This window comes from Onychostruthus taczanowskii, unplaced genomic scaffold (assembly GCF_017590055.1).
Source record: "Onychostruthus taczanowskii isolate IOZ18803 unplaced genomic scaffold, ASM1759005v1 scaffold208, whole genome shotgun sequence".
Classification (NCBI taxonomy): Eukaryota; Metazoa; Chordata; class Aves; order Passeriformes; family Passeridae; genus Onychostruthus; species Onychostruthus taczanowskii.
The window spans coordinates 268,020-285,953 of NW_024499329.1; the positions used below are offsets into that span (position 1 = coordinate 268,020).

Here is a 17,934-nt window from a genome sequence, read left to right on the forward strand (position 1 = left end):
GGGAGGGTTTGAGAGCAGGACTTGGGAGCAGCCAGGGAATTGTAACTGCCTCGTTTGCAGGCTACAGGTGAGTTTCTAAACCAAAATGTGGTACTTTGTAAATGAAAAGTGAGTGTATCCAGTTGCATTTCAGTCCAGGGAGAATGCCAGGAGCAATTAAGCCAGGTTTTTGCAAACCCATTTAAATTACACAATTCTTCAAACAAGAGAGGGCTTGGGCTGAGGGCTGGGCCAGGCTTGCCAGGGTGACTCAGGTAGTTTTGACTCAAGGAATAAACCAGAACCCCAAGGTGCAGAAGGCAGGTGTGGCATTCCCAGTGTCCCTGATCAACCCTGTCCCCAAATGTTCACCCTTTTGTGAGTTTTCCCTTCCAGCAAAGCAGAAATGGAGCCTTCAGGGAATGCTTCCAGACTTGTTCAAGGCACCCATGTTCCCAGAGATCATCTCTGCTGATCTAACCATACCTGAAATTCTTCTCAGTGGCTCTGTCTGGGTTACCCTGTGTATAACCAATCCTGCCTGCTGCAGAGCCAAATTCCCTAAATTACTCTGGGAAAAAGTGAAGAGAAGTTTGCCAATAGAGCTTGTGGCTGCTCCTCCTTGGATGTGTTCCAGGCCAAGTTGGATGGGGCTTGAAGCAACCTGGTCTAGTGGAAGGTGTCCCTGGCCATGGCAGGCAGTGGAATGAGATAATCCTTAAGGTCCCTACCAACCCAAACCATAGCAAGATTCTGTTCCATGATTCTGGAAAAAGCTTTGCTACTTCTCTTGGTAAATTTAATTAGGAAGAGGAAATGATTGGACAAGAAGGGTGTCTTTAAGTTTTGATATAAAGATGGATTAGAGAATCCAGCAGGAAAGGGGAGACCCAGGGGTGCAGCCAGCCATGGCCTTGCTGCTGAAGAGCTTTGTGACATTGGAAATTCATGGGATATTGGAGCACTTAGTCTCACCAAATGTGCTGGCCAGGGTGAGATGGTGGGAGAGACGGTGCTTTGCTCACTGTTGCTGGATGAAACTGGTGCACAGAGCACACGGCAGGTGCCTGGGTTATGTGGGACGCTGGCTCTGAGGAATACTCACCGTGGGCATGCTTTGGTCACTCCGCGTGGAGGTGATGGGTGGAGATGCAGAGCTCACCATTCCCTCTCTGGCCGGCTGAGGGTGTGGAGCTGGCCGGGGCTCCAGTGGGTGACCTGTCCCCTCCCCTCCTGGCACAGAACGAGATCTTCGCGTCGCGGCACCAGGACGAGAACAGCGTCGCCTGCATCGAGGAGAAGTGCTACGTGCTGACCTTCGCAGAGTACTGCAGGTAGGTGGAGCTCTGAACCTGCTGCACTTCCCAAAGCTCCCCCTGCCTCCAGCCTCCCTCATCCTGCCCGTTCCAGCCAGCCCAGCTGTCCCAGCCCTGCGGGCTGTGGTGTGGCTGGAGCTGCGGTAGTGACCCTTGCTCTGCTGCAGGCTTCTCCTGCTCCAGATCCATTCCATGTCTGGATTGTGTAGAATCATGGAATCTTTTGGGTTGGAAACGACCCTTAAGATCATAGAGTCCAGCTATTCTCCTGGAGCTGCCAAAGCCACCAGTAACCCCCGTCCCCAAGTGCCACATTCACACAGCTTTTAAATCCCTCCAGGGATGGTGGCTCCACCACAGCCTGTTCCAAGCCCTGACCACCCTTTCCCTGAAGAAGTTTTCCCAATATCCAACCTAAATCTCCCCTGGTGCAACTTGAGGCTGCGTCCTCTCAACCTGTGCCTTGTTCCCTGGGAGCAGAGCCTGACAGCCTCTGGCTGCACCCCCCTTTCAGGGAGTTGTGGAGAGCCAGAGGTCCCCCCTGAGCCTCCTTTTCTCCAGGCTGGATCCCCCCCCCGAGCAGAGCCTGATAGCCTCTGGCTGCACCCTCCTGTCAGGGAGTTGTGGAGAGCCAGAGGTCCCCCCTGAGCCTCCTTTTCTCCAGGCTGGATCCCCCCCCCGGTTTCCTCAGTTACTCCTGGTGCTCCAAACTCTTCCCCAGCCTCTTGTGCTCCTCTCAAGGGACTCCCAAGTAGGCATGCTTGTATGACCACTGCACGTGCTTTCAAGGAAGATAGGAACAGCTGTACAGAAAAACATGGAACTTGGAGCTAAAAACTAAGTGAGCTAGGAAGAGATCCTGTATATCCATCCCTTGTGGGACACAGGTGCCAGACTACCCAAAAACCTGCTGATACCTGTGCCAGTGTTTATGCTGGACACCAGATCCTGAAGTTTTGGCAGCAGCACCCCTTGGAGCAGTGACTCAGGCTGCTATAGTTGAGCTCTTGCTGATTGAATTGCAGCTTTGTCAGTAAGAACTTCCCAGCATCCAGCCTGCCATCCTGTGATGGATACACAGGGCTAAAGGAAAATAGGGATTGAATGGGCACAAACCCACCATGCAAACTAGTGCTTTAAATCTTCAGTTCTGTTGGGTGCATCTTGTGGTTTATGCAGCCCTGCCATGGAAGGGATGCCTGAGACTCCTCCTCAGCCTGCTCCTTGCCCAGGGCTCTGCTCTTGGAATTTCTAAAAACAAACTAGCGTACAAACTCTTTAGAAACTGAATTTTGATCTTTCTTTTGAGAAGACTAAAAAATCACAAACAAACAAACAAAAAAAACCAACCTAACCCCAAGAATAACCAAACAAACAAAGCCAACCAAACAAATTCCCCCATCCCCAAGCTTTGGATCAAAGCAGTTCCTTTCCATTCTAGCACCCCAGTCTTCTGGAACAGCTACTGGCAGGAATTCTTTCATGCTCTTGTGGGTCAGGTCACCTTTGAGAGATGTTCCCTGAAGGTATCCTGAATTCTTTGTTTTCCTAAACATTAGTTCATAAGCATTTATTAGGGGCTAATTAGCAAAAATGAGGCCAAAGCAGTAAAAATAAGGTTTTAAAACTTTTTTTTTTAATCGCTATGATCTTTGGTGCTGTACAATATTCACCCGTTATGGAAATGCAAACTTGTGTTGCTTCCTGCAGGAGTTCTCTTTGAACAAAGCTTTGTCCACATTCCTTCCCTTCCCCTTATCCTCCAGCAGCTGCAGTTGTGGCTCCCAGCAGGACACAGGCAGCAGGAGAGGGAATGAGTTCATGGTCCCCAGCACAGGAAGGACACGGACCTGTTGGAGCGAGTCCAGAGGAGGCCATCAGGTTGATCAGAGGGATGGAGCACCTCTCCTATGAGGAAAGGCTGAGAGAATAGGGATTGTTCATCCTGAAAAAATGAAGGCTTTGGAGTGACCTAATTTCCCCTTCCAGTACCTCAAGGGAGCCTACAGGAAAAATGGAGAAAGACTGTTTACAAGGGTGTGGAGTGCCAGGACAAGGGAGAATGGCTTCACACTGCCAAAGAGCAGGGTTAGATGGGATATTAGGAATAAATTCTTCCCTATGAGGGTGATGAGGCCCTGGCTCAGAGAAGCTCTGGCTGCCCCATCTCTGGAAGGGTCCAAAGCCAGGTTGGATGGAGCTTGGAGAAACTGGGACTAGTGGAAGGTGGAACCTAGTGAAAGGTTCCTGCCCATGTCAGGGGTGGCACTGGATGAGCCTTAAAGTCCCTTCCAACCTAAAGCATTCCAGGATCCTCTGGTAACTCTTCCGATGTGATTGCCCTGCAGATTTTGTGCCTTGGCAAAGCGTCGAGTCTCAGGGGTGGCACTGGATGAGCCTTAAAGTCCCTTCCAATCCAAAGCATTCCAGGATCCTTTGGTAACTCTTCCGATGTGATTGCCCTGCAGATTTTGTGCCTTGGCAAAGCGTCGAGTCGAAGGGATCCCGGGCAGGAAAACCATCATGGTTCCTCCCTCGGAGGAGTATTCCACCCCTCTGCACCGCAAGGTGCCCGAGGACACGGACCCCGAGCTGGTTTTCCTCTGTCGTCACGTCTACGACTTCAGGCACGGGCGCATCCTGAAGAACCCGCAGTAGCACAGCCCTGGGTCGGAGCGCGGCGGGAGCGGGCGGCACCGGAGCGCCCACGGCCTTGGGGACACCTGTGCACTCTCACCCACCTCATGCTGCTGCAGGTGGGAGCGCCCAGCGCTCCGCCCTGGGACTCGGGAGCGTGCGAGGAGCGAAGCCCGTGGAGGGGGAGGCAGCAGTTGAAAGCACAGCACTTCATTAAAAACATAAATGAAAATATATACGTAAAAAATAAATATATGTATATAGATATAGGGATTTGCATAAGTAAATCTATATCTATATATGTATGTAGAGCTGCATCTATTGGGAGGGTTTGCAGGGGATAAAAGCCAGGAAGCAGTGCAGAGCCATGGCTGGGGGAATGGCACGAAGGTGCAGGAAGGATGTGTCAGTGCGGTGGGACAGTCGGTGGTTTTCAGACCCTGAACTGAGCACAGTTCTTGGCAGAGCACAGGAGAGTCTCCTTGGTCCCGCAGGACAGACTCTGAGGATTCCCACGGTGAGAGTTTCAAAATACAGCTTTGGGAGCTGCCTGGGTGCAGAGTGGCCTTGTGTCATGCTTGGATAGGTGTTGCTCCACCAGGGGAAGAGGTGACCCCTGTTCTCCCCTGTCTTTTCCCTCCCCTCACCTCGCTGCTCTGTGGTTCACCACCTTGGCTGGGGCTTGGAGCCTGCTCCGTGGTGGAGCAGAGGGAGCTGGCAAGGTGGCAAGTGTCACACTGCAGTGTAGGGTTAGAGCTGGTCCTGTCCCAGGTGTCCTGACCGAGCCCACAGGATTTTATGCCCCATTCCCAAGGCTCAGTACTCACCGGCACTTGTCGCTTGGAAGCTTGGAGCTCACAAAGTGGGCTCTGCTAGGGAGAACCATGTTTCCTCTTCTCTTCTGAGTGTTGCTCTTCCTCTGATGGCTCAGGGGGCCCTGGATTTTCTCTTTCTTCCCAGTTTGTTTCCTGTAATGTCATTTACAGACCCTGCTTATCCCCGTGTATCTGCAGTGGGAAGAAGCCAAACTTCCAGAGGGGGAAGTGGCAAACCCTTTTCTTGCGTGTTTTTGGCTTTTTAAAATCCCTTCCCCATGTGACTGTCCTGATCCTGGGAGTGCTGTTGAAGCCATCAGCAGCGTCTTCTCCTCCAAACTCATCCCGGTGTCCAAGCAAGCTCACCAAAGTGGCTTTGTGGCTCCTGAAAGGACCTGAGCATCGGGAAAGGTTCGCGTGGACCGTGCGAGCCCCGCAGGTCCTGCCTCTTGCCTTACCTGTACAGATCCCAGACAGACCTTAGATCCCAGACAGACCTTAGCTTATCTCAATGCTAACTTGGAGTTAATCCCAAAGCAAACCAAAGGACAGTGTCACATCCTGGGGAGTCACTGCACCAGGCTGGGAGCCCAGCCCGAGATTGCACTAACTTACAGCAGAACTGACCCTGTGCCACCCACATTCTTGCTGGCCGGAGCCGCTCACCGAAACGAGGGATCTGCGTTTTCCCAGTCTTTTGGGGCTTCTGAACTTGTGTTCCACAGTGGAAGCGTCCATTCTGCTTTAACGTCCTATCAGTGGAAGCAGCATTCCCTGTACTCCCTGGGGACGCAGGGCTTGTCACCTTGCTCCAGTGGCCGCACACCTGCCTGGCCTGGAGAGAAAGCCCATGGCATCCAGTTCTTTACATGGAATAGTTCAGGCACACAGGAGTTCTCCAGAGATTTGCTCTACATACCAAAGAGGGGAACGTGTCCGGAGGTGATGGCTTGAGGCCATGACAAGGTCTGGCACCCACCGCAGCGGGCGGGCATCTCCCTGCAGCTGGTGGATGATTCCTGCTGGAAAACTCCTGTTTATTCTCATCTGCGTAGCCCAGGGAGAACACCCAGCTCCAAGAAGGGGGATCCCAGGTGTGCAAGCAAGAATTGTCAGGTGAAGCATCTTCTCTCACTTATACCTCAAGATACTGTTGGTGTCAAAGGGATTGCCCAGATCTATCCTGAACAATTCGCTTGGCACTGGGGGTCTCTTGGAATGATGTGGTGGGGCTGTGTTGGGTTGGGAAGTGGTGGCACTGTGGGGACACTTGGATGAAGGGGTGCAAAGAGGCATTGGAGATTGTGGTCTCTGATGCTTTTGGGGGAGGATATGAAGTGGTTGTCCCCTGTAGCAGGGAGGGAGGATGCTGGACAAGTGGAGCTGCTCTTGCCCATGACACAGAGGGAATGGCAGCTGCCCAGCCATGGGGGGAGTGCAGCAGCTGCACCCCACAGCGAGTGAAAGGTGATGGGAAGACCCAAATCCACGTGTTTGGCTTCATGGGGACTCCTTTGTCCCTGAACCTGAAGCAGGAGAGCTGCTGTGGCCATTTCTCCCTGGCAGTGCTTTGGACATGGAATGCTGCAAGACCCACCAGCCAGGTGAGCCTGAGCACTGCTGCAGCTGGGCCCAGGTGTGAGACCCAGCCTTGGAACCACAGTAACTCACCGAAATTCCTCCTTCTGCCCCATCTCCCCCTGCTCCCACCTTGTCCTGGCTCCTCTCCAGGTAGCAGGGAAGTTCTCCTTGTCCTGGGTCCATAACGGGCTCCGGTCCAGCTCTGGAGAGGACAAACCCGACTCTTCTCATGTTGAATCTGCTTCAGGCCATGAACATTGAGGTTCACGTGGTTGCTGATGCTGTTGTGCAAACAGCATGTAAATGAACTGAAATGTCTTATCCCTAATGAAAAGATTTCCTGCTTTTTTAATCTATTAGATATGGAAATATTTTTTGAAACTGAAAAATGCAGTCGGTAGAATTTAAATTGAAGCGTAATACATGTAAAATATATTTTAGTTGATAATTTTGTAAAATGCACTTTTTTGTGTCTCTTCCCTGGTCTCCCAGATCTGTATTTCATTGTTTACAGATGGAATGAGAACATTCCCTATTCCCTCCTTCTGTGAGAAAGATATATTAGAAGTAATTCTTAAAAAATAAATTTGAAAAATCGTATTGATTTAGAAAACAAACCAGTGCTGGACTGTTCTTCCCATTCCTGCATGAACTTCCCTCCTGGACCTGGTGGTTGAAGGAGTTAGGAGTGCTTGGTAGCAGATGTGGGTGCGCAGGGTTGTTGGATAAGCAATCTTTTGGGCTTTCCATGGAAATAGAGCAAGTGGCAACAGGATAGGCAGGGACTGACTGACTTTTCTCAAGTCTGCTCTTGACAGCCGCTGTCAGTGGAGTATTTGAGTCTCTGCTGTCCAAGCAGGGCAGGTGGTGGTGGCAATCTTGTTTCAGCTAGGCTTTAGGAACCCTGAAGGAAGCATTTGGGAATGTTGCTTTGGAAAAGGATCTCGCTTGGAACGCTGTCTCCTCCAGCTTCTGCCAGCTGAGTGTCACAGCCCCGTGGACCCATGTGACACCCCGTGTCACATGCACCCTGAGGACAGGTCCAATGGCCAAGCCATCTACACAGATATCCCAAATGGCCAAAAGAGTTCCAAGTGGGAGAAGAGCAGACAGGAGTCAAATAACCTGCTGGAGGAGCAATGAGGAGCAGGATAATGGGATCAGGAGTACCTGGTGGGAGTGTCTGCAGCCACATGCAGGTGAGAGCTGTTCAGGGGTGCTCCCAGCCGGTGACAGGGCCTGGGGGTGCAAGGCCAAAGGCAGAGGCACGTGCAGGGGCTCCTGCACACTCATCCTCGGGGGGAACAGCTCCTGTGGCCCTGGGTGGTGACACAGCCACTCCCACACAGTCCTGAGCCATGGCTCCTCTGGAGCTGTCCTGCAGGTTCCTCCTCGTCTTTCATGATTTCCATTCCGTGTTGAAATGTTCTGCTGCTTTCTGGGGCTGTGGCCTTGCACACCTGGAGAGGGAGGGGATGAGCTCTGGGAACAAAATGGGCAGAAGGAAAGAGTAATGTCTGATATGGAATTAGCTCCTAATTACAGAGAAGGGAGTGAGGGGCACGTGTGGCTTGTGCACATTAGCTGGATGTGGCAGAACTGCATCCATAGTCCTTGGATAATCCATTGGACCCCGGCTGCATCTTTCTGAAAATTTGCAGCATCTTTCACTCCCAGGTCACCTTGAGCAGGAAATTGAGATGGTCCCATCATGGGCTGGGGCTGCTCAGTTCCTGTCCCCTTGCAGCCCTGCTGGCATCACACCTGCTCTTAAATTCCTGATTAAATTTCTTCCTAGCGTTAGGGATTTTGCTAGAGGATCCTGGCTTTTGCTTCCTGCTCCCAGCCTTGCCAGCACAGCTTCTCACAGGGAGCTGCTGGAAGCACAGACCTGGAGAAGCAGATCAAACCAAGAGAATTCCTGAAAAAGGAAACCACAGTGAGAGAAAAGAAACTTCATCAGTTAATTCATCTGGGAATTTTCCTCCCAAGGGGAGGAAGGAGCTAATCCAGGGAGATGTACATTTGTGAGCTGCTGTGGGCCTGGGATTTCTGCTGAAGAACCAATTTGAGATTTCCCAGTTGGATTTAATGTGACCTGGTCACTGGGAGCCATCAGTGATGTGGGTGCCAGAAATGGAACAGAAACCTGTCCCCTGCATGTGACCCACGGCCGGCTCTGGCGCTTAGCCAGGTGTCGATGCTCCCTCAGAGAGGTCCTTTGGAAAGACAACCAGGAAAAAGCTTTTCCATCCCTGCTCTTCCTGCGTGGTGAGCCGTCACCAGAAGGATAATCTGTGGCGGGCTGAAAAGTTGGGATTAATGTCAAACAAAATTGGATTTACTGTTGAAATCTGCTACCCGAGGGAGGCACGCTGTATCCGGCTCTCCTGGATCTGACATTCAGCAAACTGCTCTTGTATCATGACTGATCCTGCCAGGAATGTTCTGCTGCCACTGTGGCAGAGTCCTTTTGCCCACAGGTTGTCCTTGGAGTTTCCCATGCATCTGGAAGGCGTGGGCTCACTGTCTGGAAAGTGTGAGGTGTGCGGCCGTTGGAATCCCGCCCGGCTTTGGCCAGCTGGGCATCCCCTGACAGCTTCTGATGACCAGCAGTGGTTCAGGTACCTGGCAGAGCCAGCCTGCCATGTCCCATTTCCCTCATTTCCACGTGTGGTGTCTGAAGGTGACAGAGCCTTGTGGCAATTGCAGGGAGAAGGAGGCACCTGGGGTGCTGGGAAGGAGCTGCTGGAGCTGTGGGCACTTCCAGGGGATAAGATTTGGGCACCAGGATGAGCACACTGAGAGGGTGAGAGCTGTTGAAAAGTGCATCCTGACCTTTGGGAATTAATTGTTTGAGAGGCACAGCAGTGTCCTGCAGATTCAGGGATGCTGGCATGGCTCTTTGTTCTGCTTTGGAGCAGCTCTTTTTTTCCAGGGAAAGTGCCAGCTGGTCTCATGATGCTGCTGTGGGAGCCTTCTTGGGGCTTCCTCACCTCACTCCCTATGTGTCCCAGCCAAGCAGATCCAGAGCAGCATCCAGGACTGGCTGAAGTGTCTTCCCACCTGGAGTGAAAGCCGTGAGCTCCTGCTTGTGTTTAACTGGGGCTTTAATGCTGCTAATTATAATTGGCTGTAATTGTGCCAAAATCACTGTGAGCCAAGAGACAGGAGCAGTTGGGACTGTCACATGAATGTGACAGAGTCCTCCAGCACCCACCCAGCTCCATCCCTGCCCATGGAGGAGCTGTGCAGGGAGTGGGAGTGGGATTTGTCCCATCACTGGTGGCAGGACCAGCCCTGGCAGGGTTGATGCCACACAGGGAAAAGGGATACACATCCCCTTAACCTCCAGGGACCTGAGCGTGGGCAATTCCCTGTTTTACTGTGCTCTTCTCACCCCATCCATATGGGATAAACACTTTGGCTTATCGAGGTGGGGGCTTGAGGGGAGATAATGGATAACTGCTCACTAATTCCTGCATGCCAGCATTGGCTCTTGCTGCTCCATGCTGCTCCAAATGCTGCAGTGGCAGCACAGGGAGCTCCCAGCTCCGTTGGCACAGGCTTCATCCATGGGAAAGCAACAGCAGCCTCGCAGAGCCACTCTTGGAATGGCTCCTGCACTGCCTGTGTCACTCAAAGCTGAATAAAAATGAGGTTGAGCTTTTCGTGTTCTTCTCCAGTTGCTGCTCCTGCCATGGCTGCATCCCTGTGCCCAAAACCTCAGGGTCCTGGAGCAGTAGTGCAGCGAGCCATTTTTCTGGAAACATCAGGCTTGGACATTCCTGGAGACTCTTTCCTGTGATAAAGCCCTTGGCAGAAAGGTAATTCCTATCTGGCCCTTGGGAAGGGAGCTGTGCTGAGGGGTCACATGGGGACTGGCCAGGACTGTACTGCTTCAGCCTCCTGCAAAACCCCAAAATCCAGCTAAATCACCCCTTTATGTATGAATTTTCCTTAAATTCCAAATGCCAGCCTGTAACACATTTTGAGAGCTCTGCAGGGCCACTGGGAGCGACACTGGGCAGTGTGAGAGACTGATGCCAAAAGTAGGAAGAAAAGGAAAACAACGAGCACAAAAACCAGATGAACAGAGGAGGAATCAGGTGAGCACTGCCAGGTGTGCTGGGAAAGACATCCAAGCTCTGTCCATGCCTTCCATATGGGATGGGACTCACCGAGGCAGTGGGAAGTTGCAGCACAGTGCTCAGTGCCGGCCTCGGGGTTGTAATTAATAGTGGGAGATGCTGATTAATAATTGGAGGTGGTATAAAGGGGATACCTGGACTGGGATGAAGCCAAGGGGTCTCGGAGCGCGGCGTTGCCATAGGGATCCAACAGCTTCTCCGTCAGAGCCTCCGGCGAGAGCAGTTAATCCATTTTTAAGAGGAAAGGATATTTAATAAAGGGAACCATTTAAACTGGATTTACAAGGCACACTGAATGGAGGCCCCATTCATTCCGTGACTTCATATTTAATTTTAATATCTCTATAAACCTCTCCAGAGTGTTCTGCACAAACAAGCCGGAGCCAGAGCGGTTCGACCGCCCTGTGATTCTTAAAAGCAAATCAGTTTAACAGGGCTGGAAAAAACCTGCCTCTCCAAGAATATTCTTCTGCTCTCAGAAGGAGCACCGGAATAGCAGTATTAGAAAACAACAAACAAGCTCTTCTGATGGAGAGGGATTTTTGAAAGGATATGGTGCAAAGCGGGGTTGGGAGCCCCCACAGCAAGGCAGGTTGTTGGGAGTTTGCTTTGTTGCTCTGGTTTCTCTGCATTCATAAATAATGTAATTAATAATCATATAACTTCATCAATAATCCAGTTTTTTCTGTAGCCATGCTCGCTGCTATTCCCGTGCTGCTGCCTGAGCAGGGATGCAGTGACTGTAAAAGTCCATACAAGAGCTGGGATAGGGACGATGGCACCTGGCAGCATTTAGCACTCTATAAATGAGAAGAGGACAGGAAGGCAGCCAGATTGCCCACAAGGAAGCAGTTTGTGGCTGTTCCCAGAGCATTTCTGCTTCCCACATTGGGAGTGTCGTGGTTTTGGAAGAATCGAGTTCTCTGGGAAGAGCTAGTGAGAAAACTCCCTTCTCCCTCTGCAACAGGTAAACTCTCCTGCTCCTCAGCAGCTGGCTCAGGGCACAGAGCAAATTCCCTGGGTTTCCTTTGTCCCTGGAACATCCTGGTTTTATTTCTTTTTAATATGTAGATATTGTGCTGCACAAAGCTGGCTCTGATTTCTCCTCCATCTTTTGGGTGGTCCCTGAGCCCAGATTTAAGGAGCAGAGCAGGTGCCCCTGGCCACCACATCCCAGTCAGCCTGTGCAGTGCTTTGTGCTCTCAGATCACAGAATGTTCCCTCACCTCCACTTAATCCCTTTTCCCCTCTCTTTTTCCTTCTACACAAATGACCCCCCTAGCAGGAAACAGCGTCCTCTGCTGCCCTGGGTCACGGAGATGGATTTCTCAAGGAGCAGACTCAGGACTGCTCAGAGTGAGGGTGATTTAGCAATCAGATGTTTCTCCCTGTCCCAGGCTGGGGGATGTTTCTCCCTATCACAGCCAAAGATCCGCGAGTGGGATTGGATTCGTAGCACATCAGATAATTAGTCTATAAAAAGGGAATTACATGGCATTTTAACGAGCACAGTTGAGTTTTGTTCTCGCCTCCCTGCAAGATGAAGGCTGAGACTCCCCATGGGAATTGATTTCCTCGTGGGACCTCCCTGTCTTAGGAATGTGATGTCCCAAAAGCAGCCCCACAGGTACATGTGGGTCTGGAAACCAGGATCCAGGCAGGCAGCAGTCCCCCATTTCCAGGGGCAGACCCTTGCTCTAATATTTGAGCAAATTTTCTTGTAATTTAACTTTCCCAATGTTTTCTCCTAAAATCTGGAAATAATGCAACCTTTTTTTTTTAATTGATAGAGAGGGGGGAAAAAACGTTTTCATCACTCTTTAACAGAAAGCCTCAGTCTTTCATGGTCCAGAGCAAGAGGAGGCACAAATGGACTGATTTATTTCATTCTTCCTAATGTTTATTTTAAATTAATCCTGTTGGGACAGATGTCAGGCCAGAATTCTTGCTGGAGTCACTTATGTTCTTTGATCTAATTAACAATGGCTCATGTCTTATAATAACTCATTTTTCTAATAATTAATTTTTCATGAGTGATGGGATTCCCTTACTCTTCGCTCTTTGCCTTCCCCTACATCCTGCGTTTCCTCCCTCATTTTTCTTCCTTTCTTTTTCCAAACCACCTTGATGCTGATACATTTCAGGCTTGAAAACACTGGAAATAACTTTCCAAATATGCTGCATTTAGAGAAAATTTCAGATTAATTCTACATGTTTATTCATTAAAGTACCAGTAGGATCCTGCTGTGCACACATAGGGAATTTAACATGGAAAAACAAATGGAGTGTGTACATAAGTGTGTGTCAGTAATAAAATAGGAATCATGCTGCTGTGATTCACTGACCCAGGATTTCCGACTGGGATTTACAGTGGGCTTGATGATAAACCCTCAGACTTTCCTTGGGAAGTGCTCCTGGAATTCTCAGGAAAGTGCTTTTAGGGATTACACAGCAAGTTAAATAACATGCTGCCTCGGATGGCCTGAAGGCACAAAACCTCCCGTTCCTATAAAATCCAGGTTACAAATGGAAAATCCTATCAAGAAGAATAAGAAAAAGACCAGAATGTTGAGAAGTTTTCCCCAGTACCACAACTGAAGATTGCACCTGATGATCTTGGAGGTCTTTTCCAAATTCTGGGATTCTGCGAGTCAGCCGGCCTGGACTCCACAGTGATGGCACCATTCCTCCAATGCCTGACTGTCCCCTCCAGGATAAATGTGTCCATGTTCCCAGCCAGATCCCCCACTCTCGTTCAGCTTATCCCCCCAACTTCCCAGCACCCATCCACCATCAGTCTCCAATATCCCAGTCAAATACTTTCCCTGGGGCAAAGCACGTCCTTCACAGGCCATTATCACTGCTAGCACACGGAAGGATGTTACAAACCTAAACAGGGCTCAGTCAAATGGGTCCTTATCGGTCCCATTGCCTTGGGGACAATGATTGCTGGTGTCAGGGATGAGGTGCTGCAGGTTTTGGAGCAGATTCAGTCCTCGTCCTGCTGCCTGTGAAACCACAGGAACATTAATTGCCTACAAATTCCAGCAGGAACTTCACACACAGAGTCAGGACTTCATTACAGCCCCGCAGGAGCCGCCTGGGAGCCTCGGGAAACTCCGTGTAAAGAGCAGCAGATAGACCTGGAACGAGTTAAGAGACTTGGAGACTCTCCTGCCACGCAGGTCTGGGAGCTGTGTGTGATTGAATGTGTGTTTGTACTGAGCGCTGGCGGTAGAAGCCCGGCTGGCTGCGCCTGCGAGGATGTGTGTGTGTGTGTGCATCCAGCAGCGCTGGGCTCAGAGCGATCAGAGGGATCAGGGATGGGTCAGCGGGAGGATAAAGGGTGCACCGAGGGACCTGTGGTTGTTACTGGCTTCAAATTGGATACGCTCAGCCTGGTTGCATATCAAGCTGATTTTTGGGGGGAAGATCTGGGAGCAGGAGGATAACTGGGCGAGCTCCGCCGGAGCCGCTGTCCCCGTTGCGCTGATGCCTGCGGTATTCCTGCCCTCGCTCCCACCTCCGGCCCGGCTGGAGCGTGCGGGGTGTGTGACACTCGGCGCTGCCCGGGCGGTGTGGATCCATGCGGTGTCTGCCTGCCCCGCAGCCTCCGCTGCCGTCCCCGGGCACCGGGATGCGCTCCGGCTCGCTCCCTGCCTGCTCAGCCCCAATCCAGAGGGGAAGAGCTGGCACGGCCTCTGCCGAGCGAGCGCTGCCTGCTGCTTCTCCCGGCGCTAAGGAGCTGAACCTGCCGGGATGGCTCCCTCCAGAAGCGATTCCACAGCCGTGCCCAGCGGAGCAGGGAAAGCAGAACGGAGCTCGGCGTGAGGAACGGAGTGCGGATCTGAGCTCGGAGTTAAGGCACTGAGCTCAGAGCAAGGTCTTTGCGAGTCCAGCCAACCGCATATCAATGAATTTAGAACCAGATGCGTCAGCACAAAGTTTTCCTTGAAAACAGTGATTTTTGTGTTTGCCCATCTCCTTGGAATTACTCAGTGTATTCATCCAGAGTGTTTGACTTTGTTTAAAAAGGCTTTTTCCCCAGAGATAAGAAACTCCGCCTCGGTAGTGAGCTGATTGTGGAGCGGCTTCTGTGCTTATCCCCTTGGATAAGAGGCTTTATTATACCAAATTACGGGATAATCTTTGGACACGCAGCCACGGCATCCGATCTCTCCTCCTTTGCTTGTTTTACTTTTTGATCCAGAGCTGTTCAAACCAATCCAGGGTGTCTCCTCTGATGGGAATCACCATCCTGTTTCTTGTCTGGGAAGCTGGCATCAGCCCAAACTGATGTTTTTTCAAGAAACCTTCTTTCTCTTGCTCAGCTTTTCCAGAGGCCTCACCCGTTTGTCCTTTTTGCAGTTCTTCAGCCCAAAATAAATATCTGACCTCACCCCAAAGGCCAGCAGAGCCTTGGCAGGGCATTTGTGATGACATCAGTGTCCAGCCTCACTCCAAGCTGGAAGGACAGGGTGTCCCTCGGTCTTTCTCTCCAGCCCCTCTTGGAACTCACCTTTTCCTTGTCACACTGATACATATTCCTGATTTCTGATAGCCAAGGTGAGTTCTACAGCCTTTCTTAAACCTGTGTGTGCATAAATGCTGCTGGGAGACTGGCTCAGTGTAAGGTGGGAGATATTATAATGTAATATTATCATAATAATGTATTTTATTGTTGTTTTTCTGCTCATGTGAGTAAAAAGTGAGGAAAAGACCCAGAGATTTACTGCTCCAGTTACCCAGCGTGGAGGCTGTGGTGCTCTTAAGGTGAATATTGGGATTTGGAGGCATTTTGAAGAGGGCTGGGAAGTACAAAAATCTTTTTATACCTGTAAGTGGGAATTTTAGGGATGAGACTGCTGCTCCAACCCCTGGTAGTAGATCACACAGAGGCCTGGCAGAGCATTTCCCTGGGAAGGGCTGTGTGGGCTTCCTTCTCCCACAGAAGAGAGAACCAAACCCTTCCATCACTGCGGTGTGTTGTATAAACTTGTAGGCAAACCACAGCAGCCTGAAGTTGGGTTTCCTCGGTGACATTTTATTTGCTAAATGTGCTTTTTCTGAAGGGATGGATCTGTCTGGGAAATCTATTCCCATAGTTTTGCACATTCTGAACGTGAGGTGGCTTTTAACTGCTTTGGAAATCAAATTACTGCTCACTCTGGGTGTTAATTAGGCACACTGAGTGTAACCACAATTAATTTTCCTTGGTGACACAGGGTTTAGCCCTGCAAACCAGCCCCTGAACCCTGTATTTGTTTGGCTGTGCTGTTCCTATAGGGACTCTGCATCTCACCCCATGCCTTTGCTCTTCAGACCAGTCCTTAAATCCAAGTTCCCTTTGGAAAATAGCCCCTCTGACCTCGTGGGCAGTTTCCTGTTTCTCTGCATTTCCAGAACCAGTGGGTTATCCTGTATAACTGCTCCTGAGAGATATTAGTGGAGAATAGGAACAAAAAGGAATAAGCAGTGCCAGACTAGCATGCCTTCAAAGAAATAAAAATTCCCCTTGGCTGCTTTGGAGTTTGCTGCAATCAGGCTTTTTCCCCAGGAGGAGGGATTGATTTTTGTCTCAGTGACACGGATTATATATGTTGGCACGGCTTCAGTTTGGGCTGGTGTTGAGATCAGATCAGGACCTGCCCTCTGAAATGAGAGCAGGAATCTGATAACACCTCGTGTGTGCAACTTTGCTGGTGGCAGGATCGGATATCGGTCTCTTCCTAGAGCTAATGCTGTATTTACATCCAAATAAAACTGGGAAATGTGCAATAATCTAGCTGCAGGCTCTCACGCTGCGCTCCAAGTGCTTTGTCTGCCTTGGCTGACAAAATGCTCTTGGCTCCTGATCAAAGGGAAGTAAGTGGAAGCTGGTTTTCTCTTGATGTTAAGAAAGCTCCTGACAGAGAGTCCCTGCAAGGCTGGTTAAGAGCCCAGGCCCCGTGGTAGGCTAGGAAAACTCATTGAAGGAAAATGCGGAGAACAATGGCAGTGTGGAGTGACTCGGGAAAGGGCTGTGTGAGGAAATGGCATCCCGATGGCTGGGTTAGTGCCGCGGGCATCCAGGGACGGCCTGAAGCAGCAGGTGAGCGGCTGGGATCATTCACAGAGGTGCTTTGCGGGAAATGCCTGCCGAGAGTTGGAAAATCCCTCCCTCTGGCTCTCGCTGGTGGCACAGCCTCCTCGGCTCAGCAGGTAGCCAGTGTCTTCCCCTCCTCCAGGTGCTAAACCTGTGCAGGAATCACAGAATTCTAGAATCACACAAAGTGGGGCACAATGCCTAATTATGGATAGTTTGGCCTGTATTGCAAAAACCGTCCGCTATCACTGCACAAGGCCACGGAAGCACTGGGATGTGAACTGTGTGCGGAACCTCGGAGCAAACCTGGCGGGCTGTTTGAAATGACCCTTCAGTGTACTTTGGGACGAGAGCGGAGTGAGGTGTTGCTCAGGCCTGACTGACAGCCTGACATGCTGAGGTGCTGGTGGATGGATGGCTCTGGACTCGCTCCAGAGGGATGATCAGTGGGAATAAGTGCTATGAGGAGCAGCCGAGGGAGCTGGGGGGTTCAGCCTGGAGAAAAGGGGGCTGAGGGCGACGTTCTCGCTCTCTGCAGCTCCCTGACAGAAAGGTGCAGCCAAGGGGGGGTCAGGCTCTGCTGACAGGGAGCAAGGGACAGTAGAGGAAATGACCTCAAGATGCACCAGGGGAGGGTCAGGCTGGACATCAGGAGGAATTTTTTTTGGTGTAAAGGGATGTCACATGCTGGAAGGGACTGCCCAGGGAGGTGGTGGAGTTCCCAAACCTGCAGGTGTTCAAGAAGGACTGGACATGGCACTCAGTGCTCTGGGCTGGGTGAGAATCAGTCACAGGTTGGACTCAGTGGTCTGGGGGGTCTTTTCCAGCCTGGATGATTCTGTGATTCCGTGATTAGAGGCTGGAGCAGCTTTGCTCTGGGGACAGGCTGGGAGAGCAGGGGGCTCTCTCCAGTTCAGACTGGAGAAAACTCCAGGGTGACTTGAGAGCCCTTTCCAGTGCCTAAAGGGCTCCAAGAGAGCGGGGGAGGGACTTGGGAAAACAGATGGGGGGACAGGACAATGGAGAACGGCTTCCCACTGCCAGAGGGCAGAGTTAGGCGGGAGATTGGGAAGAAATTCTTCCCTGTGAAGGTGGGGAGGCCCTGGCACTGGGTGCCCAGAGCAGCTGTGGCTGCCCCTGGATCCCTGAAGTGTCCAAGGCCAGGTTGGACAGGGCTTGGAGCAGCCTGGGCGGGTGGAAGGTGTCGCTGCCGGTGGCGCGGGGTGGCACTGGATGGGCCCTGAGGTCCCCCGCAGTCCCGCTACTCGATCATCCCGCGGCTCCGCTGTCCCCGCCGCAGGGCCCCGGCGGGGCGGGCTCAGTGCGGGGCGGTCCCGCCGCCTCTTCCGCCCCGCGCCGTCACCGCGCCC

The 17,934-nt window shown here is 51.4% G+C and overlaps 1 protein-coding gene across 2 annotated transcripts in view; it reads left to right on the top strand.

Moving 5' to 3' along the window:
* The window catches only part of BAHD1 (bromo adjacent homology domain containing 1), a 32,441-nt gene extending 28,244 nt beyond the window's left edge, over positions 1-4,197 (top strand). For both annotated transcript variants that reach the window (XM_041404100.1, XM_041404102.1), the window contains exons 6-7: positions 1,222-1,313; positions 3,764-4,197. In XM_041404100.1, coding sequence (XP_041260034.1) covers positions 1,222-1,313; positions 3,764-3,953 — 282 coding nt within the window. In that variant the 3' untranslated portion in view covers positions 3,954-4,197. The remainder of the gene's footprint in view (positions 1-1,221; positions 1,314-3,763) is intronic.
* Positions 4,198-17,934: the final 13,737 nt, after the last annotated feature.